Raw genomic sequence first — 22,948 nt, forward strand, 5'->3', positions numbered from 1 at the left:
AGGGCAATTTTCAGTATCTAGCTTGAGCAGACACGTATCGCATCACAGTCATGTGAACTTGGCAAATGCCTGACTTCAAATGAGTCATCGTTGGTCGAGTTGCACTTGATAAGCTTGCCCTCTGAAAGCTGTCTCCACTACACTTATACACATCTTCTGTCGCTACAAGTACGACATGTCAAGTATACCTGCCCGAACGCAGCCTGGTGCTGGCTTTCTTTCGAGTAGTCAACGAGGGGTATGGCAGGGCTTTACAAGACCTGTGAGGGCTCCAGTTCAGTGTGCAGGTGGCGGCGCTTGGTCTCGAGCAAGCGCTTCGGGAACCGGATCGCGGCCAATCATTCTAGGTCCTTGTCGCCGAGGTGATGTCAAGACGATCAGCCATCTGTCGTACTCTGATGAGTACAAAGACGCCGAGCAGGCTATCAAAGAGATTGTGGTGCCCACCATTAGGCAGCACTTCCCCGAAATGGATTTCGCTAGCTCTCTTGTACTGTATGAAGACATACCGACAGTATTAGTAGGCGTTCGAGATCCAGTCGCGGTGCGACCTTTCCTGCAGACAGAATATGGCGGCTTGCCAGTATTGCTTGTCTCCGCAACGACTGAGACACGCACTGACACGCTGGATCCTGCCCTGATCGATCGGACTGCCGGAAAGGCTATTGGTGCCAGCATTGCCAGTTCACAAGCCGACTTTGCCGGTACTTTGGGTCTCTTTGTGCGCGAAAAAAGCACAAAGGCGATTTGTGCCTTGACGGCATATCACGTCGTGCACACTGACGATCTTGTTGAATGTCCTGCAAAGTGCGACGCGGAACCCATGTTGGCCTATCTGCATGCGTCGATTGCAGAGCTTGAGGATCTTATTGCAAGAAGACAAAGCTATAACAGGGACACCTCCGAATACGAAATCACATTGGCCAGGTCGAAGAGTCAGTTGCTCCAGCTGACGACGCCAACAACGGCGTGGTTTGGCCGTATCATGGCATATATCTATCACGTTCCGACTCAGGCGGATCCAACGCACTCGGATTGCGCGCTGATTGAAGTTGTGGATAGTGAGCAGCTGGATGATCGCAACACGTACAAGCATTGTGGCATTCCCTGGACTGTGACAGACTTCCTCGACCCAAATAACGAGCAAGTTAAACGAACCGACTTGTTAACCATGGTTGGTCGCTCTTCTGGAAGGACCTATGCCTATAAGAATGAGTACAAGTTCCACCTATCCATGACGGCGCACACAGGGAAGGTTATGGAAACCTTCGAGTCGTGGGCTGCCTGGAACGAATCATCAAACTTGACCACAAAAGGTGACAGCGGCGCCGCAGTGGTCAAGCAACACGGGATGTTTCAGGGAGACGCAATAGGTATCGTCAATGGAGGAACGATTCTGTCTATCCCGACTCGAGTTGGCTACTTGCCTTGTGATGTGACTTTCTTCGAGTCCATCACGACGGCGGCCGACTTGCTGAACTTCGAAGTTATTGGTTACGATACACCGTAGCTACTTCCTTATGGATTAGCGTAGCCTTCCTGCTATCTTAGATGCCGTATATCGATGTGCACAGATCGAATTTGAATGGATTTCGCCGGGAATTATCATTTACATAGAGGCGCATTGCAAGGTCATGGTTATAGAACGTGACACTGTCTATTTAATCTCCACTGCAGCGAACAGTGAGCTGTCCCATGTTTGCTGAACGTGCGCATGCGGCACGCTTCGACTCCTTCCTGTTTCACAACTTGTCCATTTGCTGTATCAGATTTCAAAGCTGCGTGCGGGTTGTCGCCGCCGAGTTGTCGGGCTGCGTGCTTAACTGCAGTCTGAAACTTCCGCGGCCCGATCTTCAACCTTTGCCGACGGTGCCAGCTGCAGACTGCAAGTAAAACCAACCGCGCTGGACAAAGTCGGCCTACATCTAGGAGCTCGGTAAGATTCCAAGCTTGACGGCCGCACAAGCGATCCTTGAAATCAACATTCGATCGGCTGCCAGAAACCTCATCTGCGAGTCTGGCGTGTTGCCGTAGTAGAGGAAGCAGAAGATGATGAGCTGGTGCTAGAACGAGATCCTTGTCTGCTTGGCGGATACCGGGTCATCTCGCTTGACTGGCTGCACATGGAGGGCATTGACCAAAGTGAGGGCGTCAGCACTTTCTGAACAGCGCTTGGAGATGCCGGTTCAGGCGAGGCATGCCGTGAGCTGCGATGTCTGTGCTCGCGCTCTTGCTCTGAAGAAGCAGTAGACCGTCGTTTTGGGTGACTGTGGTCATGACTGCGTCGATGTTCATGACTATGCCTGCGTTCTTTGTGATGACGGTGTTGTGCTTGTTGTGGCTTTGAGTTGAGCACCTTCTTGTCAATGTAGCTGGACACGAGGTCGACGAGGATATTGTGCATGATAGAAGATGCAAATTGGAATATGAAGACCCAGCAACAGGGTGTTGTCTCTGCCTTATATGCCCGGGCTTGTGTGCCTGCTTAGTGATCTCCCGCCCGGGTGTTTCAAAATGATTTTGCGTGCTTGAGTCTCAGGGGAGAATGCGCATTTCAAAGCAGGAAAAGCGCGTCGGCAGGAGAAAGGCCGACGCAGAGTACAGCTTGCACTGGGCATGATCTGGACTCAGGAAACTGTCTCGTGTCAATCTCAGGGCATGTATGATATGTACTAGCATATTGTTGCTTTAGATGATACAGATTTAAATTGTTTGTGACTGTTCTTTCTGCCTGCAACGACGACCAAACCAAATACTGTGGATAAACACAAGCAAGACGCGCCTAGCCAGACACGACCCTCTGCTACGCTAGACAGCGCGTCAGAGGCCATTCACAGCATCAGAAGTATGGAAGTCGAAGAGCTACATCCCCTCGCGGCCCAAATCTGCTATGCTGCGCCGAAACTGGCCAATGCGCCTCCACTGCTTGTACTCAACCTCAACAAACTGCCTCCCGCAGACCGCGTCGACTATGATGTCCTTCAGCAGGCTGTTCTCGATATTGTCGATGTTCAGACATTCGATGCGGCATACGCAGCGACAAACCCAATGTATCGAAAAGATGGCTGTCTTGCCTATGAGCTAGTTGTATTCTGTGCAGGGGGCAAGCACAGGCCCAGCTGGCCCTGGATGATTGGAGAATTTGCTGCGCTAAACAAAAAATACAAGAAGGCACTACAAAGACTGTACATCGTGCATGAGAAGAGCTTCGTACGAGTGGCGATGCAGCTGGTTGAACAGGCAGCGAGTCCGAAACTTGCAAAGAAGGTCAGACATCTCCGAACACTAGCGGAACTAGCGGAAGAGCTTGGGAAGGAACGTATGCAAGGATTGCGGGTTGATGAGGTTGTTTGGCAGCACGACATGCAAGTCATGGCAGAGTTACAGCAAGCAGAGCGCAAAAAGAACAAGACACGACGCAGTCCGCCTACTCCCGCTAGAACACACTCTGCGCCAGATCTCGTCATGCAAGCGCCTAGTCGAGACATTCATGCGACGAAAGAATTGCCGCCGCCTGTCATGCCGAGACGGCCGGCGTCGACACGTCCAATCATCACAGACGTACAAAGAAGCGATGAGCCAGTACACGCGAAGCCGCCACCTCGCGTGCCGACTACAAGATCTCAACAACGACTCGATCAAGAAGAGTGCCCCACTCCTATTGTGTCATCCTCTGCCGACGCAAAGAGGTCCATCTCTGCGTCATCGAGCATCTCTCTCATCATTCACGAGGATGAAGCCTTAGAATTGCCTCAGAAACCAGCAGCTCCCTCACCAAACGCGACACAGAAACAGCAGAAAGAGTCAATACCACTGCCCACCAAGTCTAAGGCCGCCTCAAGCAAAGCACAACCACTGAGACGTGCTATTTCAGGTCCATTGACGCCGGCGCAAGGTGCTATTCAGAATTTCTTGCCGAAAGATGCAGAAATGGTGGCGTTGCCATCGCTCAAGCAACAACTCAAACCAACCGTTCGACCACCCTCACCAAGGAAGAAGCCTGCGCAGATACAAAGCCTGCGTGCAAGCAGTGAAGGTCGTGTGGGTAATTTGAGGGCATTGTTTGAGGAGCGTGCCAAAGTTGCAGAGCAGCTACGTAGCGCCTGAGCGATAGACCGGCAACATTGCTTGGTGACTTGGTGACATTCTGTCGTCAAAAGGTGCAGCTAGATGCAATCTCTTGGCAATCAAAAGTGATCACATCGCGCCCTTATCTGTCGTATCTATGCGCGCTGGAAGTCGCAAACAAATGTCTGGTCATGGCCACTTGTCATGGTCAGCTTTACTCGCGGCGCCTTCTGAGTGGTTCCGGACCTCGTATCAGGAGCATGTATCGCAAATATACTGCCTTCACCTTTGCTCAATAAGCAAGCAGCCCCGACACGGGGGTTTACGTCCTTGGAGATGATATGTATTGTTTGCTGCACTGAGTCCAGATTTCGCAGCCAAAGGCTCTTGCTGGACCCTTGAATGCTCTTCAGATGGCCTCCAAGAGGGGAGTTTGCATGAGCCACGCGGGAATTCTGAGGCAAACAATAGGATATCTACAGCTGTCACGGTGAGATAAGTAAAGGAGAACAGCTTGCTTGACCAAGAGCAGTAACAAAGTCGGCGAATTTCGCAAGTATTGATAAGAACAAACAACAAAGGGGCCGCATTGATACGAGGCATCCAATCAATTTGGAGTGTATATAAAAAGGGTCAACCTGCTCATTGCTCAAGAGAACCTCATCACCCTCTAACCATCCACGTTAGCAAAACAAGTAAGCTTATGCAGTCTTAGCAGGTCTTCAGCTAATGATCATGCAGGAATGCAGCTCCCGAAGATCACCATCAGTATCGCTTTGCTTGTGGCATTTCAGCCTACAGGATTTGCATTGCCCACTGCTGGTCTGACTTCAACTGCTTCGTCCTCTTCTGCCGCCACACTTGGCCAAGCCTTGACGCATGCCAAGCGTGGTTTCTTCGGAGATTTCGGCTGCAAGAAAAACCCGTGGCATATATGCTAGACGTTAAGAGCCCTGCATGTCTCCATTTGGATTATCGTCAGTCTCTGATTGCAATTTTCCAGCCAGGCCAATTTGTCCAAAACCTTCCGGGTCTATTCATATAATCTTAGAATTCAAATCAAATCAGCTGCCGAGCTTTTGAAGCAGGCTATTCATACATATTCTGACTTTGGTAGCGAGGAGTGTCGCGTGACCTGTGATCAGCGAAATCCGCACGCTGTCATTTGACTCATCCTTCAACAATATACTGGGCTCGCTGCCATGAATAAGCTGAAGAAGGAGACTATTGGTCTCTTCACTTGGCAATGCGGCGGAGGCAATGCGGCCAGTTCTGTCTTCGATAGCGCGAATCTATGACTTACTATGAGCTCCGAGCCTATAGCCTGCAGCTGACGCCGGATTTTCTTCAGATGAGCTGAAGAGACGAAATTGGCAGGCCAGTGGCCTGTATAAGAAGGCCGTTTCCTCTTGCGCGATTGAGTTTCAACAAAACCACAGTCTTCTCCAAACATCAATCAATATCACTAAAGTAAGATACATCAAATCTATCACACTGCGCATTAATCTGTCGTATCTATGCGCGATAGGGACCGCAAAGAAAAGTCTGGTCGTCGCCGCTTGTCATGATCAGCTTTACTCGCGGCGCTCTCTGAGTGGTCCCGGACTTCGTATCATATCAGGACCATGTATCGCAAATAGACTGCCTTCACCATTCCTCAATAAGCAAGCAGCCCCGACACGGGGGTTTACGTCCTTGGAGATGATATGTATTGTTTGCTGCACTGAGTCCAGATTTCGCAGCCAAAGGCTCTTGCTGGACCCCTGAATACTCTTCAGATGGCCTCCAGGAGGGGAGTTTGCATGAGCCACGCGGGAATTCTGAGGCAAACAATAGGATATCTACAGCTGTCACGGTGAGATAAGTAAAGGAGAACAGCTTGCTTGACCAAGAGCAGTAACAAAGTCGGCGAATTTCGCAAGTATTGATAAGAACAAACAACAAAGGGGCCGCATTGATACGAGGCATCCAATCAATTTGGAGTGCATATAAAAAGGGTCAACCTGCTCATTGCTCAAGAGAACCTCATCACCCTCTAACCATCCACGTTGACAAAACAAGTAAGCTTATGCAGTCTTAGCAGGTCTTTGGCTAACAGTCATGCAGAGATGCAGCTCCCAAAGATCACCATCAGTCTCGCTTTGCTTGTGGCATTTCAGCCTACAGGATTTGCATTGCCTACTGCTGGTCTGACTACAACTGCTTCGTCCTCATCTGCCACCACCCTTGGCCAAGCCTTGACGCTTGCCAAGCGTAGAATGTTCGGAGATGTCGGATGCGATGAGTTGCTGAAGCCCCAATGCTGGTAACAACAGTACAGCATGTTCCCTTAGCTTACTGTCAGTCTCTGACTGCGATTTTCTTCTGAGTCTTGCTACAAGCAGTCTCCCTAGCCGGCTAATTTGTCCGAGACCTTCCGGGGCTTATTTCATTTATTCTTAAGGTTTCAAGCCGAATCATCTGCCGAGCTCGTGAAGCAGGCTAGTCATACATATCTCTATTTTGGAAGCGAAGAGTGTTGCGTGACATGTGAACAGTGAAAATCCGCGCGTTATCATTTGACTCATCCTTCGACGAGAATACAGGGTCCGCTGCCATACATAAGCTTAAGAAGTAGAATATCGCTCTCTTCAGTTGGCAATACGGCGGGTCCTGTCTTCAACTGCGCGTGTCTGTGACTTACGATGAGTTTCCGAGCCTACAGCCCGCAGCTGACCCCTATTTCTCTTCAGATGAGCTGTACAGACAAAATTTCCAGGCCAGTGGCCTATATAAGAAGTCCGTCTCCTCCTGCGCGGCCGAATTTCAACGAGACCACATGCTTCTCCAGACAGGCCTTCATCAGTTCCATTGCCAGTGCTTGATGGTTCACGGCCTAGCCAAGCGATGAACGCGAGCAACCTGGACAGGCAGGCCATGATGGAGCAGCTTCGGCGCTTGCAGCCTTCAATTAAACACAACAGCCGCTGCCGACGCCATTACCTCCAACACCGGCGCTTGAGTTTTCAATGATCAAGAGCCATTCACAGGCGAGCAGCAGCGTCATTCTGCCACGCCGCAAAGCAGACGCAATCCCGGTCATTTTGGTGCAGCAGAAGGGCATACGTCGCAACTCGGCCGAGAGATACCGTCCTCGCCGCCAATATTTACCGCCATGCAACCACCGACATCCACAGCTGATGTCTTTGGCACACAATCCCCAGGTTGGTGGACAGATTCTTCATTGTTGACTGCATCTATGCCCGCTCCCACAGGAGCTACTGGTGCAATTGAAAACACGCAGCGAGCCGGCTACTGGACGGCGTCAAAGCAAGAGACAGCTCGCTCACAGGTCCAGCCACCGATTGCAGTCGCCTTCAATCTATAGTCTGACGATGTCCGCGTATGTGATGAATATTGCTCGAAATAAACTAACACTACAGCCATGTGGACAAGGTACAGTCCAGACGGCAGACATGCCTTCATCACCGCCTTGGATCTCTCCTGCGGGTCAGCCGGTAAGTCATTCATGCTACTACCCGTCATGCGCTAACGAACTAGGTGCCAGAGCAAGCTGATATGTCCTCTTCGCCGCCAAGACCACCTCTTGAGCGTCGTCCAACTTGCCGAGTGGTAGAACTAATGCTAGCACCGAGGCGTGCGCAAGCCACACAGGCAGCAATAGATCCCACTCCTGTACCCACTCCTGCACCTACTCCTAGCCTTGCTTCGTCATTGTCTTCGGTGGATAGTCGTGTGGCCGACTCAACATTCAGGCCGCCAGTGCTACGTGGGCGTAGAGTTGCTTCTGCCGTGACTCCCGAGCTAGCGCAAGCCGACCCGGCAGCTAGATGGACTACATTGGACGACGTCAGACATTCATGGTCCACCATAAAGGACAAAAACTTGCGCATCCCAGCACCTTGCATACACTGTAAATGTACAGTTCACATTGGTCATACGACCAGCAATGAATGCTCTCACTGTCGAGACACGTCGTGCACTAGAACTGAAGATCTCAATCACCCAGGTGCTATCTACATGTTCGGCAGAGAAATTTATGCTACCCGGAGGCCGACTTTACAGACGGTATTGAGGCAGACTTGCTTCCACCCAGGCCAGAGCCTCTGACACGCCATGAGGGGATGCTCATTGTACGCGCAGCTCCCATCATCCCCATCTTTAGCTTGGCAAATGGCGGACAGCGTGTATACAAGGGTCACAGCGTCATTCTGCAGCAACCTTATGACCATATTGCCCGTGTCTTGCCGCGTCGGCCTGAAGACGTAGAAATTCTCTTTGTAAGACGCGACGGCGCAAGGCAAGATCTCAACTTGACTGTCTCAAAGGGCGTCATGCTTGACTGGCTTCGTTACCTCAAGGAACACAACCCATACTATGCCGATATTGAGATCGATCTTGATTGTGTGGATGAAGACGTTGGCACACGCCTTCAGCAGAATCCAGATGATATTCCTGCATCGTGGCCAGCCAGTATCGCATCTATTGCATCAAATCTCACAACGCCTGGTACTCCTGTCTATGAGGCGCCAGAGGCCGAGGCACATGACATCTTTGAGCTTCCAACAAGGCTCTGGGTCGATGGTCGCGATGCTATGTCGGAGTCTGAGCGTCAGGCTGCCATACTGGCGAGGCTACAGTTGGGAAACGATGTGATCAATATGCCAGCCCGCGGTACAGGCACCGTGCTGGATGCTCAGACACCTGGTCTACTCTCGTGCTTTCCACAGCTCTTCCCTCTTGGCACATTTGAATTCTTTATCCATGGGTCCAGACCTCGGCCATTCACACTCTCAATCTTTGGGAAGAGGACTATGCAAATGGGCGATGGCCGCTTCGTCAGGCATCCCTGCTTTCCATTTCTTTGGCAGAATGTGCTGGACAAGAATCGCGTCCGCGTCAGCTCCAGTGCAGGCCACGCATTCAACCCTCAAATCACAGATATGAGGCAGGAGCGGCGCTCCGAGCTACACAAGGACTTCACCAGAATGACAGCTGGAGAATCTGTCAGAGTCTTGGCGCAAAGACTCCCGCAGAACAGAATGTGCTGATGAGTGGTCTGCGTCGCCGTGGACAGGATGTCACGGGATCGCCAGCATTTTTGTACAAGCAGCGCCGCCATATAGATCCCATGTCACACGAGTCGGAGTGCCTGCATTGCTCGTCACGCTCACCATAGCCGATTCAATTGACTACGATCTCCATCAACTCAAGATGCCAGACTCTCACCCTTTCGAAGAGGGTATCAGTGTTGCTGAAGCCACTGAGTGCCGACGCAAACCTTGTTCGCCGGCCAGATATCGCTGCCGCACTCTTTTTCAAGAGGGTGGAACACTTTATCAAACACCTTGCTGGACGGGTAGCTGGACTGCCGAAGCTCACCGACCATTGGAGACGGTATGAATGGCAGGAGCGTGGAACACTCCATGTGCACATGTTTCTCTGGTTCGAGGGTCAGCCCGATATGGCCGAGCTTGATCGTGGCGACGAGGTTGTCATGTGAGAGTACGCACAATGGTATCATCGCTTCTGCACAAGCATGCAGCCTCAGCCGGCCAACGCTGAGAGAACAACCAGCAACGACCGTATGCTGCAAAGCAACGCTCAACGTGGGGACTTGCCTGCTGAGGCCGACCTCAAAGACCTTATCAACCGGAATGGAATGCAACGCTGCTCAGCGCATTGCAAGAAGCAAAACAAGGCGGGCCGAGAGTACTGCCAGCGGCATTTCCCAAAGCCTTTGTGTGACGAGCCCAAGATAGTCCACGATCAAGCTATTCAAGACCTCAAATTCGTTCCAGCGCAGAACCATCATCCTTACGTCAAGAACTACTGTGCGCCGTGGTCAATCGCATGGTGCCATGAAATGAACATCCAGCCCTGCACGAGCATGTACCGGATCCTCATGTACTGTACAAAGTACATCAGCAAGAGCAACAAGGCTCGAGTCACCTTGCACGAGATGCTCGATACTGTCCTGGACAGGACTGCAGACAATACACGCTTCAAAATTGTCTTCAGGAAGCTTCTCCTAGCACAAATGGCGCTGCAAGAGCGTTCGGCTCAAAAAGTGGCACATAATTCGCTCTGTCTCTTGTTGTATGCTCACGCACCATTGTACGTGCAAATTGCGATCCAGAGGCTTTCGTGTTTCTGTATTCCGATGCCGCCCTTGACGCTCCTATGTATGCAAACGCTTGGACACGGCATGAGAAACGCAAGGACTTGGATGATATGTCGATCTTCGAGTATATGCAAAAATGCACTGAGAAAGCCACACTACGCACTCGGGTTACAGTGGTGTGTGTGTCACCCATCTTCACGACGTTGCCAGACGCTGGAGCTCAACCACAGGTTCAAATTGTGTGTTGTCTGCTGTTTTGTCCAGGACTTTGTCGAGCAATCCAAGGTCACTCGAGCCTTGTTGCCTTTGCTGATGTACTTTGTACAGTACATGGGGACCTGGTATATGCTCTTGCAGGGCTGGATGTCCATTTCATGGCGCCATGCGATTAACCACGGTGCACAGAAGTTCTTGACATAAGGATGATTCTGCGCTGGGACGAATTTGAGGTCTTGAATAGCTCGATCGTGGACTATCTTGGGCTCGTCACATAAAGGCTTTGGGAAATGCCGCTGGCAGTACTCTCGGCCTGCCTTATTTTGCTTCTTGCAATGCAAGTCTCCAAATTTCAACCAAGATCACTATAGTAAAACGTATCAAGTTCTGGCGTATTGTATGCTCACAAGTGCAGAATGCAGCTACCAAGGGTCACAAGCGTCTCGCGCTGCCCTTTGCTGCTGCCACGTCAGTGTCAGTCAATAGGTTTCTACATGCGCTCATACACGTTGAGCGTTCCATGATGGGCAATGTTGAAGCGTGCAACGGGCAATCGTGGAGGAACATGGATTGCCCTTGATGAAAATGATGCAGACAACCTGTGTGCTTTGCACCTCAGTACCTGCCGGACAAACCACTGCGTCTCGTGCTCTTCAGATCTACTTCATTTCATACTGATCAACACAACTTCAATCTATCAAGACTTGTAAAGATCGTCACCAATTTGTGGTCATTTGACATAACGTTGTAGTCAAAGGGCTGAGGAGCGCCAGAGCCTACATGTTCAGCACGGTTGCTAGCTTATCACGCACTCATGCACGGGGAGAATGAAAGGAAGGAGTGAATTCGACAACTCTGACAAAGCAAGCCGAGGCAGAATTTGCACAACTTGCAGTTGGACTGAATCAGTCTGAATGGAACAAGCTGCAGTTGATTTCCGTCTGCATCAACCCCTGAAATTTGCAAGGTCTAGACGCAGCATGGGCGAAGTCACATGGAACAATAATTTGCGACATCACACTTTTGCTGCAGCTACAAAGAGTCTAGCCCGTCTGAACTGTTCCACGCCAAGATTCTACCTGCGCACCATAAGAAGCAATTCCTACCCTCTCTTCTCTCAAATCTGTAACATATACTCACCCACTTGTCACCAACTAAAATCAACAATCAGTGAGTCTTGAATCACCTCTACAGCTCACTAACATTACAGACACCCTATGCAGTTCCTCAAGGCAACACTAAGCTTTGCAATGTTCTTGATGGCATCGACTACATATGCTGTGCCATCCCCTGGCTTTGCTGGTGATGCCAATCTGCAGAAACGTGAGGCAAAGCAGGTCGGTATGACGGCTTGCAGGGGCGGCGCAGGCTGCAACCAGCCTTAATCCACTGTTTTAGTGACCTATATGAGCAAAGGCCTGAAGAATTTCATATGTTGGGGAACCAATACAAAGCTTTTCAAATCACTACTGCCAATTGCTTTACACTTTTTGAAATAGTGATGCTCGTGATGCAGTGGAATTAATGTCGGCGACAGTCTTTGTAGAGCCAAAGAGTCCTGCCCGCTGGACTTGCCGACGTTTTGTGAAGGTCGATTTGGATCATCTATGAGACAAAGCTCGAAGGCACGCGGCGATATTGCCAGTAGCGATACTTGCGGGCTCAGCTGAATCAGCTAAATAAGCCCCTGCAGCGAGATACATGAAATTGCCGCACGACTTGTGACAAAAATGAGCCCTTGGGAGTGATGTGCCATCAATCTCTACGCACCAGTACATGGTAGCAGATCATGAGGTTGAATGGAAGATCATGCAACATACAAGGGGCATTGAGATCAGCGCTTCTTATTGTTCACGAGACCAACGCCCTGCTCAAGCTAGTATGGATACTGCCAGCCTCGTCAGAGAAATGGGAACACAATTTGATTGACTGCACCACATCGCCTGTAAGTGTGCTATAGTTGTGAATCAATCTGCCAAATGACATTTGCAACATGGATCTGAAAATCTTTTGTATTGCTTCATCGCAATGAATCAGTCAACTGTCTTCAGAGATCCAACCAAAGATTCGGGAACGAACAACTTCTACACTGTGACGCCCAGAGACCCTGCAAGAGCCTTTCTTGTAATCGTTGCCCATGAGCTGCTTACCAGCACGAGGAGGCCAAAATCTTGTCTGAGCGACACTCCGCGCCCGAGGCCAGTTCTTTGAACGAAGCTTTGCAACAGGTGACTTCCATCGTTTTGAACTTCATAGCCAAATTTCTCTGCATTTCATCTCGTGATCCAATGCGAGGCAAAGACAGCCTCGAAGACTTGACAGTCTGCTCTGAACAGACGTCCAAAGACTGCAGTTAGTCCACAAGCGGATAACTTGCAAATCCTGCCATATTTTGCAGGAAGAGCGAAGCACAGCGACTCTGGCCAGAGTCGTAGAAGTCTACAGAGTCAGAAAATGTCAAAACGAACGGTCGTCGCTGCGGCTTTTCAACGTCTTGAGTTGGGCAAAGTCAAAGTATCTGACTGGTGCAGCACGATCGTTGGCGATCGCTTCAAAGTCAAGACTCACGAGATTCTGATCCGTGGCGGCATAGACCTTTTCATGTTCAGCCACAAGGGAATAAATTGGGCCAGCACGATAGCGCATATTTGGCGAATTGGCCAAGATATCCTGCAGGAAGATGTCATAAGTTTCTCGTGGGGCTTCGCGCCAATCGAGTGACATTTTCTTGTGCGTATCATCCCAGCAGCCTGGTCTTCGCAAATCGAACTTGTGAATAATGTGATGTTCACTCGACCCACTGAAGATGTGATATCCATGGCCGCGGTTCATCGTGGCGATCGAGACATTCGCACTCGCGTCAAACTTGTTACGCAAATCAATGACCGGCTCTCGGCTGGGTCGCAAGCGCGTATCGAAGAGAGCAGCACCAAGCCTAGAGTACCACCCGGTCAAAATCAGATTAGGCGACAAGGGTGCTATCGCTTGGCAATTCCCAATATTGGCCAGTGTTGGCATAGTCCAGATTGGCATTATGCTGCCATCTGGGGCTTGGCGATGGACAGACAATGGTTCCAAGCTTTTCAGACCCAAAGCAAAGGTGGCCGTTTCCAACAATTTTGCTACCCATACCTTGCTTGTCAAGACAAGGGAGGCATTTCCGTACGTGATGCGACTTTGTGAAAAATCAAGCTTTGCAGCAGACAGTAGGCACTGTGATTGGACGTCAAAATCTAAGGATTGGAGACAAGTCCCAGGCGCTGCTTTCAGTGTCGTGATGCCAGGAGCTGTACCACCTAGTCGGATTCGTTGAACACGCCCATCAGCGAAGCCGACGATGACAATGTCAGCTTGATCTGTCAATGTCAAAGCAGTGATGTCTTGCAAGTGAGGCTTGCCAAGGGATATGCGACGCCAAGGGTGTCTATCGAGTCTCGTCCAGAGGTTTGAGCCGGTAGCGAGCACAAGCTTGTGTTTGTCTGCCTTGACAATTGGCATGGTCCTACGAGGCCAGGTCGCCTCTATTGAGCCGACAAAGTAGCGTTGAGAGACATTCTGAGCGATTCGCCTTGTACGCCTGATTTGCAGAGGTGGCGACAATGACTGCAGCTTGGAGAAGCAAGTTTTGTACTGCTCAATAATAGGAGCAAGCCTATCAGGAATAATCATGGAGCAGGTTATAGCTCGATATGCAGCAGAGACATGGCTGAGACTGACAAGGTCCTGTAATGGTAGTTGAGCAGTCAGACGCACTTGGAGCTCTGGCGGCAGTTGTTCAAGCTGAGAATGGCCGTGTCTCTTGGTGAGGGTAGTCACCTCAGCCTTTGAGCTGGTGCATTTAGCAGGGATGAAGGAAGCCGCTGCTGGATTGAGCCTCTTTTGCGACGTCTCCGTGCTCTGCGGACCATCTTTGAGCATACAAATGCTGGGTGTAGCTGTGGTGTTGGGAGTGAGGGGGCCTCAAGTAGAGTTCTCGAGCGTGGCGACGTCAAATGCGCAACGACATCATCCAGCACGATCAACTATCAGGCCTGTCGCATTAGCTCTTGCAGCAAGGGCGCTGGAGTAAATCATGTCGCCAGCTCGTAAAGATCCCTGCAGATACCCTATCCAAGTCAATGTCTACGATCTCATGCCGCCGTCCAAGCTAAGTGCATTCTTATGGACAACTGGACTGTCCATTAATCACTCTGGCGTAGTCATCAATGAGGTCGAATGGGCGTTCGGCGGACACGATGTAGAAGGCATCACAGGCGTATATCCATCACGACCAAAGGAAGTGCCCGAAAATGCAGTCTACAAGTGTACAATTGACGTGGGCATCTGCTTGCTATCGCTCAAGGAGATTGAGGCAAAACTGGAGCGCATCAAGAAGGAGTTTACAGGACCATCGTATAATCTACTCACCAACAACTGCAATCACTTTGTCCAACGCGTATGCGCAGACTTGTGCAGCTCAAGCCCACCTGCATGGATAAATCGCATAGCAGGGATTGGTGCTATGATGCGTAAGTTCTCCCTCTTGCCAAGACCTGTCTAACAATAGCGCTGTGCGTGTCAGAAGCATGGGTTGCCCCGCCAGTCGCGGACCCGGATGCAGAATGGAACGAGCATGACGATGATCACACACGCTTACTGCCACCTAGTGAAGTGGCGCCTATGCAAGCCAAACCGAGTCGACCCCAAGCCAGAGACGAACCGCATGGGCGAGTGTCATTCTCGCGGACGGTGTCAGAGTATACTGATTTGGACAACGATGAGGCGTTAGCGGATCGTGACTTGACGTCTGCATCTGGAGGTTTCAGAATTGATGTTGGCAGTCGCTGAGGCGCTTCAACTTCTGTTGTACAATAGCATTTTGTGCCTTTAGCTCTGGCGTTGTTCTAATCAATACTTTGCGATGCTTGCTATGCTAATGGTGTTTCTGAGCTTATAAGCGATACCCATATCGTTTGAGTTCCTCGCACCCTTCCATCCGCTTGTTCTTCGCTGCATTGTACTTGACCTTGTCAATGCTGAAGAAACCATATGCATTGTTCATCTCTTGTTCTCGTTGCTGGTATTCCCATTCACATGTATCGCGCAGATTGCGGATGTAGTCCACCTCGACCTTTTTGTCAAATTGCTTCAACGCCGGATCGCCTATTGAGGCAATCTGCTCTGGGTTGACAAAGAATTGTATTTTGTGCACCGGCGTCAAGCGTTCCTGCGTATAGGGTGGATGATTGTTGAATGCATAAGAAGGTGTCGTTGAGCCACTGCCAAACCAAGAACCGCCTGAGAAGAGGCTGGAGAGGAGTGAGAAGCCAAAGAGAATGATGAGCGGAAGGAGCTGAGCAAGGGACGCGCGTTCTTCGCCTTGCTGACCGCGATGTTGCCGTGCTTGGCCGCCGCCAAAGTGATGTACGCGAACACCAGGTCCACCAAATGACACGAAGGGACTGCCACCAAATCCACCACCCATACCTCCTCCACCGCCAAAGAACATATTGAACAAGTCATCAGCATTCATCTCTTCTCCAAACATACCGCCTTGCATGCCGCCACCACCATTCGCTCGTTGGAAAGAATTAGCAGCTGGCGCACCACCACCACGCTGATCCGGGTCAGCGCCGTAACGATCAAATTGCGACCGTTTCGACGCATCTGATAGAATTTGAAAGGCTCGCGAAACCATCTTGAAGGCCTCATCTGCTCCTGGCGCGCCATTCTTGTCTGGATGTAGTTGTAGGGCTAGTTTCCGATACGCCTTTTTCACCTCTGCCTCTGTCGCTTCTCTCTTGATGTCTAGAATCTCGTAAAATGCAGTCGCTTGACATTTTCGAATGCGCTTGACAACCTTGGCTTGGTCTGGTGTATATTCTCTCGCAGCTGGCTCCTCGGGTTTTGATGCTGCTGCCTTTGTGCGTTGTGTTGCACCACCTTCACTCCGACTCGATCCAGCCGCACCATCCGCTGAAGGAGTTGTCGCTGGTGCCTTGACAATCTTTTGTAGTAACTGCTGAACTTGCGGCGAGTCATGTAACGCGGCTGCCTTCAGTGCAAACTTGTGTGCACCGGCTTTATCGCCTGCTTGTAGCTTGCGCGTTGCTATCTCGATACATTTCTGGGCCTCGTCGGCGTTCATGGCTATATATCGCCTTGAGACCTTGTCTGGCCGTCTGGAAGGCTGAGCTGCGTGGCCTAAGGGTAGTCCGGCTGTGGTCGAATGAAGTGCTGTACGTGTCCTTGTCCGTTGAGAGATTTGTGAAAGTTCAGGAACAACTTTTGAAGATACAGCATGTACGGCTCAGACAACATCTTGCCCATGGATGAAGCTGGCTATGCTGTTGATGAAGGAAAGAAGCTATCTCTAGATCAGCTACGCGCTCAAGCTGTCAAGTACAAGACCCTCGCTAAGACTGAATTTGCTCAAGCACGAGGTATGCTAAACTTGTACATGATTTGCCTAGGAAGCTGATGGCTTGAAAGAACAAAATAGACCAGTAGACAAACAGCTCCTCGTCTCGCATGTACGGCAGCAGAAATTCTACGAGCAGGCTATACAGGCACGAGAGGACAAGCCGTTGCGAGAAGCCGACGAACTGCAAGGCAATGTGGCAACCGATGCCCCAAGCACAGACACGCTATTGACTGAGGTGCAGCCTGGTCTTTACATCAGCAGGTATGTGACTGTGTTCATTCCTACGCTGAGCTAACATCAGCTACGAAGTATTGCAGCATGACGAGCTGCTCAAACATCAGGGCATCTCTCACATTCTTTCCGTCTGCCGACACTTTCATCCTGTACGACGCACTCAACACGCCAACAATGCTAACAAATAGTCTTCAAAGCAGCAGGCAGACTATACATGTCTACAGATTGATGCGCTTGATACCACAGAGCAAGATTTGATACAGCTCTTTGATAAGTGCAACGCATTCATCACAGAAGCACTCAGAAATGGCAAAGTTTTGGTCCATTGCCATGCCGGTCAATCACGCTCCGTTGCAGTCGTCGCAGCATATCTCATGTCTGCAAGCAATGTGCCACTTGCGTCAGCCATCGACCTCATCTCCTCGAAGCGCCAGATCGACTTGAGCGATACCTTCAGAAGGCAACTACAAGTCTATGCACAATGTGGCAATCGGGTCGATCCTACGCATGAAGCCTATCAAACTTGGCGACTCCAGCACCGTAATGGTGTGTTGAGACTGCAGGACGATACAATCGCTGCCTCACCGGGCTTACATACCGCTATTCGCTGCAAGAAATGCAGGTTTGTGCTAGCGAGTGAAAAACACATCCAACGTCACTCTCCAAAAGAACTAACTGCCGGCCCTTGTGCGCATCTATTTATTGACCCTGTTCGATGGATGAAGGCAGAGCTCGATTTAGGTCTGCTAGAAGGGCGTTTCACCTGTCCCGGCCGCAATTGTCATGCCAAGATTGGGAGTTATGCGTGGCAAGGCATGAATTGTAGTTGTCGTGCATGGATTCTGCCTGGGCTTGCGTTGCATCGTTCACGCGTGGATGAATTCAAAACTGCAAAGGAGGTCGTTGTCGTGCCAGCGAGGAAAGACGCAGCGCCATCGTGAATTCATTTGGTTGATGGAGCAGAGGGGAATGAAAGGGTCTTCCACTGCTGTTCTTTAGCTTTTTCCATAGCTGCTTGCTGCTTGAGAGACACGCGATGCTGGTAGAAGCTGCGGTTGAGTGCAAACTCCTTTGGCTCAGGTACGACGACCGCGGCAGGCGGAGTCATCGTTGTAGGCGTTGCAGCAGGCTGTATAGCCTGCACGACACCCGATGCAGCTTTACTAATGAGTCCACCCACAGACGGCATCCAGCTCCCACCCTTCTCCTCTTTTTCCTTGTCTGCCTTTTTCTGTGCTTCTTTCGCTTCATACTCCTTTTTGACTTTTGCAATCTCTGCTTCTAGTTTTGCCTTGTCATCGGGCTTGGCTACCGCTGCTGGCGCTGCAATGGGCGTTGCAAAGCCAGCGACTAGATGACTTTGACAGACATAGAACCAATCTTTACTATCTGTAGATATGAGCACACAGTCTGTGGGTTTATAGCAGATGGAGCATGATTTCTCAGCAGAAGAAGCGACTCGACGTAGTCGGTAGTGATTGATATGCGGCCCTGCAGGCGCAGCTGTCGCCATCTTCCAGTCACTGGAGGTGGTTGTTGGTTCAAAGTGGTCAAATTACAGCAGGATGAATGAGTCCAATCTATCAAGTTTTCTACAACGCCTTGAGCAGCATCGAGTTGCGCGAAGGGCCAACACCCACCATACCCACAGGTACGCCTACGAACTTCTCGATAAACTCCACGTATGCTTTCGCTTCTGCTGGCAATGCATCGTACTCGGTAATGCCTGTTGTACAGCAGTTCCAGCCTTTGAAAGTCTTGTAATTCACCTTGGCGCGTTCAACGGCATTTAAGTCTGCAGGGAAGTAGTCATCGACCACTTTGCCATCAATCTCATAGCTCACTGCGACTTGCAATTCTTCAAATGTATCGAGCACATCGAGCTTTGTAATGTTAAGGGCAGTATAGCCATTGATGAGGGTCGAGTAGCGAATGACGACCAAGTCAAGCCATCCACAACGACGTTTCCGTCCAGTTGTGACACCCCACTCTCGTCCAATGTCCTGCATTTTCTCACCGACTGCATTCAGTTGTTCAGTTGGGAAGGGACCAGCGCCAACACGAGTCGTGTAAGCCTTGACGACACCCCAGACGGTGCCGATACGTTGTGGTGGAATACCGAGACCAGTGCAGACACCACCAATGGTTGTTGGCGAGCTCGTGACATAGGGGTAGGTACCGAAATCGAGATCAAGCATGAGTGCATTGGCTCCTTCAATCAAAATGCGTTTTTGATCCTTGATGGCTTGATGCATGAAATGCACTGCATCCACAACAAAAGGCTGCAACTTTTCCCGAATACTTTTGTAGTACGCGAGCTCCTTCTCCTCGTCATAATCAAATTGACCATACCGCAAACCGCGTGTTGACAAGTTTGTTCGGAATCGCTTCTCAAACTCTACCCAGTCAGACATGAGATGGTGCAATCTGACACCGCTGCGAGAGGACTTGGAGGAGTACGTTGGGCCGATACCTTTGCGAGTCGTACCGAGTGATTTACTACCGAGTTCGCCTTCCTTCAAGCCATCGACGATTTGGTGGTAGTCAAAGACGAGGTGAGCACGGTCGCTGATGAAGAGCCTGCCATCTGCGTTCAAACCCTTCTCGACAACCGCTTCGAGTTCCTTGAAGAAGGCAGGGATGTGGACAACACACCCACTACCAATAAGGTTGACACACTGCGGGTTCACGAGTCCCGAGGGAAGGATGTGGAAGTCAAACGTCTTGCCATCCACCACAATGGTGTGACCTGCGTTATTACCTCCCTGGCAGCGAGCACAGACGTCGGTCTTGTCTGTAAGGATATCGACGAGCTTGCCCTTGCCTTCGTCGCCCCACTGTGAGCCGAGGACGACGGAGACCTGCCCTGGTTTGAGGGTTGAGGTCATGGTTCGCTACCTTCTCTTAAGTGTGGAGGTAGCGATGGGGAGTGAATCTACCGAGCTGGTCTGAGCCGAAGTAGATGACTGATTGAGTGGAGGGAAGATGTCGCCGGGTTTGATGGACTGATAATTTCACTGACTGATTGTGGTCGTGGCTGCCTAACCCCACTCGACGCAGAGAGAAGAAACAAGACACAACAGGAAAGCAGCGCACAGGCTCAAGAAGACCCCCATCCCAAGGCACTTCCCTCCCTTCTTCTCCCCCAGGCTACCCTATCACTCAACCTCACTTCTCTTCTCCCCACATCACCAATCAACAAGGACAATAAATCATGGCAAGCGAAATCAGACGCAAACTCGTCATCGTGTAGGGCAAGTTATCCCTATCTCTGTGTCCGCCCACGCTTTTCTCTGTGTGTATCTGTACTCTGGTCACTTGAGCGCAAGCAGCTGCCATCGTCTGCGCTCGAGCATGATCTTGTTGTCGAGCGCGCAGCGCAAGAGGTGACGCGATATTCTCCCATTTCCTGTACTACAGACACATGGGCAGACGCGTAGTGTATTGCCTACCGCTGCAACGACAGCGCCACGACATGGATGCGCATGAGAAAAGCTGGACGGCATACGCCATCCCTGCTGATGCTAACCTTTGCAGACTCTCCTTCTTGATTGTGGATCTCAGAAAACTAACAAAATTAGCGGCGACGGTGCATGCGGAAAGACTTGTTTGCTCATGTACGATTGAGTCCTGCTGCAGTATTTAATGCTAACAATGCAGTGTCTTCTCTAAGGGAACATTCCCCGAGGTGTATGTCCCGACCGTGTTTGAGAATTACGTTGCCGATGTCGAGGTGGACGGAAAGCACGTCGAGCTGGCGCTTTGGGATACCGCCGGCCAGGAAGATTATGACCGTCTGCGTCCCCTCTCCTACCCAGACTCGCACGTCGTCTTGATTTGCTTCTCGATTGATTCGCCCGATTCGCTCGACAACGTTCAGGAAAAGGTACGCTCAATGTGTGCTAGTGATTGTTCCTTGCTAATGCTTCAAGTGGATTTCTGAGGTGATGCACTTTTGCCCCAATCTGCCCATCATCCTTGTTGGCTGCAAGCGCGACTTGCGCCACGACCACAAGGTGATTGAGGAGTTGCGCAAGACAAACCAAGCACCCGTCACGACGGAGGAAGCCGAGTCGGTTGCAAAGAAGATTGGCGCCGTCAAGTACCTCGAGTGCTCAGCCAAGGTGAACGAAGGTGTGCGTGAGGTCTTTGAGCATGCTACACGTGGTGCCATGTTGGCAAAGACGTCAAAGAAGTCCAAGAAGTGCGATATTCTCTAGATGCACCTTCTCTGGCTTCTTTCTCTTTCGTTCTTTCTTGTTGTCTATGGAATTTGTCCATGCTCGAAGGGATGGTGAAGAGGAATCATGAGGCAGGATCACCAACAACCGAGGCAACTAAAGGCCCCCACTTGAGTGGTTCTCTGGACTCTTTTCTCGTCTCTTTTGTGTGTGTGTTGCGCTATGGATGGAGATGTTGTGTGCTTTTGCGGTCTTACACTTTTTTACTGGTCTTTCATCTCGTCTTGCTCTGCTTTGTATCTCCTTGCTTGTGCTTGATCCCTGACACGTTGACAGTTCATGTTGCGTGTCAATTGTTGCTGTCAATCCGCTGTCACTTGACCGCCACAAACGAGGAGGGAGAGTCAAGCTACATCCATTCTATGGGCGCATATGGCGATGATGGCCTGCTCGAGACAAATAGTGACGATGACTTTGCATCTACACTGCTGCACAGCTATAATCTAGAACCTGGTCCTACTCATGATGCATCCTCCTCACAAAATGCTGACGTGATGAAGGCGTCCTCCATCACAGACACAGGCGTCCAGCAAGCCAAAATTGTTGATCGTGATGCATCAGCCGCTACAGAGATTATCACAGAAACTTACTACACGCTTGCTTGTCATGGTGCTTCAATCTTACTTGAGCGAGACCCATTTGCAGGGACAGGAGGATTACTCTGGCCTGCAGGAGAACGACTCGCCATGCATCTCTGTCGGGTTGCTACGCAAGATCCTTCACGTTTTGCAAATAAACGGATCATTGAGCTCGGAACAGGGACGGGCGTCGTGGGCATTGCAATGGCAATGACGACGGACTTGGGCAAAGAGGGACTTCTTGTGCTTACTGATCTCGATCCCGTACTACCGATCGTTAAGCGGAATATTGCACTCAATGGGTGTAGTCCCTCACGCGTCACGGTTGAAAGACTTGCATGGGGTGAAGCATTGCCATCACTCTTCAAAGCAAGTGAGGGTCATCCTGTAGATGTCGTGGTCATGGCAGATGTGATTTACCATGAAGATCTCTTCCAACCACTTCTTGATACACTCCTCTATCTGTTCCAAGCCAATCCAGGCATGGTGGGCTACTTGGGCTACAAAAAACGGCGACGTGCAGACTGGCTGTTTCAAAAGTCACTGAGGCGGACATTTGAGATGCGCTTGTTGGAGGAAGTGCAGCCTGTCTGTATTGAGCAGGTGCATAGCAAGGACGAAAGATGGAGACAGGGTGTCTATCTCTATGAACTGACCTTGAGGAGCCCATCCTGAGCTTCATCATTGGGTGTTACAGGGGATGAAGGGAAAGGTTGACAACTCCCCGCATTCAAGACGTCACACTGACTACGACCACGAACTACGATTCTATAACGACTTAGCATAGACCATGGTGAAGGCTATCCCCATCTACTTCACCCTCGATACTATCTGCCCCTTCACCTATCTCGGCAGACGTGCACTCACCCTTGCACGCGAGCAAATGGCCTCGGAGCAGCCAGATTACACATTTCAAGTACACTACGCGCCATACCTCATTGCTAAACACCTGGACAGTCCAGCAAATCAAGAGACACCTGAAGCTGGCTCAATGGATCCTGAAGAAGCAAATGCCTTGAGTAAACGAGCTTGGTATCTCGAGAAATGCAATGATGATGAAGAGACCTTGCAGCAAATGGAACAA

The 22,948-nt window shown here is 50.6% G+C and overlaps 12 protein-coding genes across 12 annotated transcripts; 8 read left to right on the forward strand and 4 right to left on the reverse strand.

Moving 5' to 3' along the window:
• Positions 1–175: 175 nt before the first annotated feature.
• BCR37DRAFT_386929 (uncharacterized protein) lies at positions 176–1,510 on the forward strand (the record flags this gene model as incomplete). Its single annotated transcript, XM_040870490.1, has 1 exon — positions 176–1,510. One exon carries the CDS (start codon positions 176–178, stop codon positions 1,508–1,510), a length of 1,335 nt encoding a protein of 444 aa, XP_040725623.1.
• Positions 1,511–2,769: 1,259 nt separating this feature from the next.
• On the forward strand, positions 2,770–4,229 carry BCR37DRAFT_290736 (divergent CRAL/TRIO domain-containing protein). The gene has a single exon (XM_040866860.1). It carries the CDS (start codon positions 2,848–2,850, stop codon positions 4,105–4,107), a length of 1,260 nt encoding a protein of 419 aa, XP_040725624.1. The 5' UTR covers positions 2,770–2,847; the 3' UTR covers positions 4,108–4,229.
• Positions 4,230–7,222: 2,993 nt separating this feature from the next.
• Positions 7,223–9,119, forward strand: BCR37DRAFT_413178 (uncharacterized protein; the record flags this gene model as incomplete). Its single annotated transcript, XM_040872243.1, has 5 exons — positions 7,223–7,399; positions 7,491–7,565; positions 7,609–7,981; positions 8,016–8,077; positions 8,100–9,119. The coding sequence occupies 5 exons, from the start codon at positions 7,223–7,225 to the stop codon at positions 9,117–9,119; spliced, it is 1,707 nt and encodes a 568-aa protein (XP_040725625.1).
• An 810-nt stretch (positions 9,120–9,929) lies between these two features.
• Positions 9,930–11,092, forward strand: BCR37DRAFT_378989 (uncharacterized protein). Its single transcript, XM_040869163.1, has one exon. It carries the CDS (start codon positions 9,935–9,937, stop codon positions 10,610–10,612), a length of 678 nt encoding a protein of 225 aa, XP_040725626.1. The 5' UTR covers positions 9,930–9,934; the 3' UTR covers positions 10,613–11,092.
• Positions 11,093–12,865: 1,773 nt separating this feature from the next.
• Positions 12,866–14,326, reverse strand: BCR37DRAFT_386933 (uncharacterized protein; the record flags this gene model as incomplete). Its single annotated transcript, XM_040870491.1, has 1 exon — positions 12,866–14,326. The coding sequence occupies one exon, from the start codon at positions 14,324–14,326 to the stop codon at positions 12,866–12,868; it is 1,461 nt and encodes a 486-aa protein (XP_040725627.1).
• Positions 14,327–14,407: 81 nt separating this feature from the next.
• On the forward strand, positions 14,408–15,309 carry BCR37DRAFT_378991 (PPPDE putative peptidase domain-containing protein). The gene is made up of 2 exons (XM_040869164.1): positions 14,408–14,916; positions 14,955–15,309. The coding sequence occupies exons 1-2, from the start codon at positions 14,481–14,483 to the stop codon at positions 15,233–15,235; spliced, it is 717 nt and encodes a 238-aa protein (XP_040725628.1). The 5' UTR covers positions 14,408–14,480; the 3' UTR covers positions 15,236–15,309.
• BCR37DRAFT_378993 (DnaJ domain-containing protein) lies at positions 15,251–16,645 on the reverse strand. The gene has a single exon (XM_040869165.1). It carries the CDS (start codon positions 16,533–16,535, stop codon positions 15,339–15,341), a length of 1,197 nt encoding a protein of 398 aa, XP_040725629.1. The 5' UTR covers positions 16,536–16,645; the 3' UTR covers positions 15,251–15,338.
• Positions 16,646–16,688: 43 nt separating this feature from the next.
• BCR37DRAFT_392409 (protein-tyrosine phosphatase-like protein) lies at positions 16,689–17,986 on the forward strand (the record flags this gene model as incomplete). Its single annotated transcript, XM_040871149.1, has 4 exons — positions 16,689–16,830; positions 16,898–17,072; positions 17,113–17,194; positions 17,234–17,986. 4 exons carry the CDS (start codon positions 16,689–16,691, stop codon positions 17,984–17,986), a joined length of 1,152 nt encoding a protein of 383 aa, XP_040725630.1.
• Positions 17,987–18,040: 54 nt separating this feature from the next.
• BCR37DRAFT_392410 (AAA-ATPase Vps4-associated protein 1-domain-containing protein) lies at positions 18,041–18,558 on the reverse strand (the record flags this gene model as incomplete). The annotated part of the gene is made up of 2 exons (XM_040871150.1): positions 18,041–18,056; positions 18,113–18,558. 2 exons carry the CDS (start codon positions 18,556–18,558, stop codon positions 18,041–18,043), a joined length of 462 nt encoding a protein of 153 aa, XP_040725631.1.
• Positions 18,312–20,063, reverse strand: BCR37DRAFT_291167 (adenylosuccinate synthetase). Its single transcript, XM_040866864.1, has one exon. The coding sequence runs from the start codon at positions 19,931–19,933 to the stop codon at positions 18,638–18,640; it is 1,296 nt and encodes a 431-aa protein (XP_040725632.1). The 5' UTR covers positions 19,934–20,063; the 3' UTR covers positions 18,312–18,637.
• A 91-nt stretch (positions 20,064–20,154) lies between these two features.
• BCR37DRAFT_378997 (GTP-binding protein rho1 precursor) lies at positions 20,155–21,515 on the forward strand. Its single transcript, XM_040869166.1, has 4 exons — positions 20,155–20,294; positions 20,627–20,662; positions 20,706–20,931; positions 20,978–21,515. Exons 1-4 carry the CDS (start codon positions 20,260–20,262, stop codon positions 21,263–21,265), a joined length of 585 nt encoding a protein of 194 aa, XP_040725633.1. The 5' UTR covers positions 20,155–20,259; the 3' UTR covers positions 21,266–21,515.
• A 133-nt stretch (positions 21,516–21,648) lies between these two features.
• BCR37DRAFT_392413 (putative methyltransferase-domain-containing protein) lies at positions 21,649–22,539 on the forward strand (the record flags this gene model as incomplete). The annotated part of the gene is made up of 1 exon (XM_040871151.1): positions 21,649–22,539. The coding sequence occupies one exon, from the start codon at positions 21,649–21,651 to the stop codon at positions 22,537–22,539; it is 891 nt and encodes a 296-aa protein (XP_040725634.1).
• Positions 22,540–22,948: the final 409 nt, after the last annotated feature.

This window comes from Protomyces lactucae-debilis (genome assembly GCF_002105105.1).
Source record: "Protomyces lactucae-debilis strain 12-1054 chromosome Unknown BCR37scaffold_8, whole genome shotgun sequence".
Classification (NCBI taxonomy): domain Eukaryota; kingdom Fungi; phylum Ascomycota; class Taphrinomycetes; order Taphrinales; family Protomycetaceae; genus Protomyces; species Protomyces lactucae-debilis.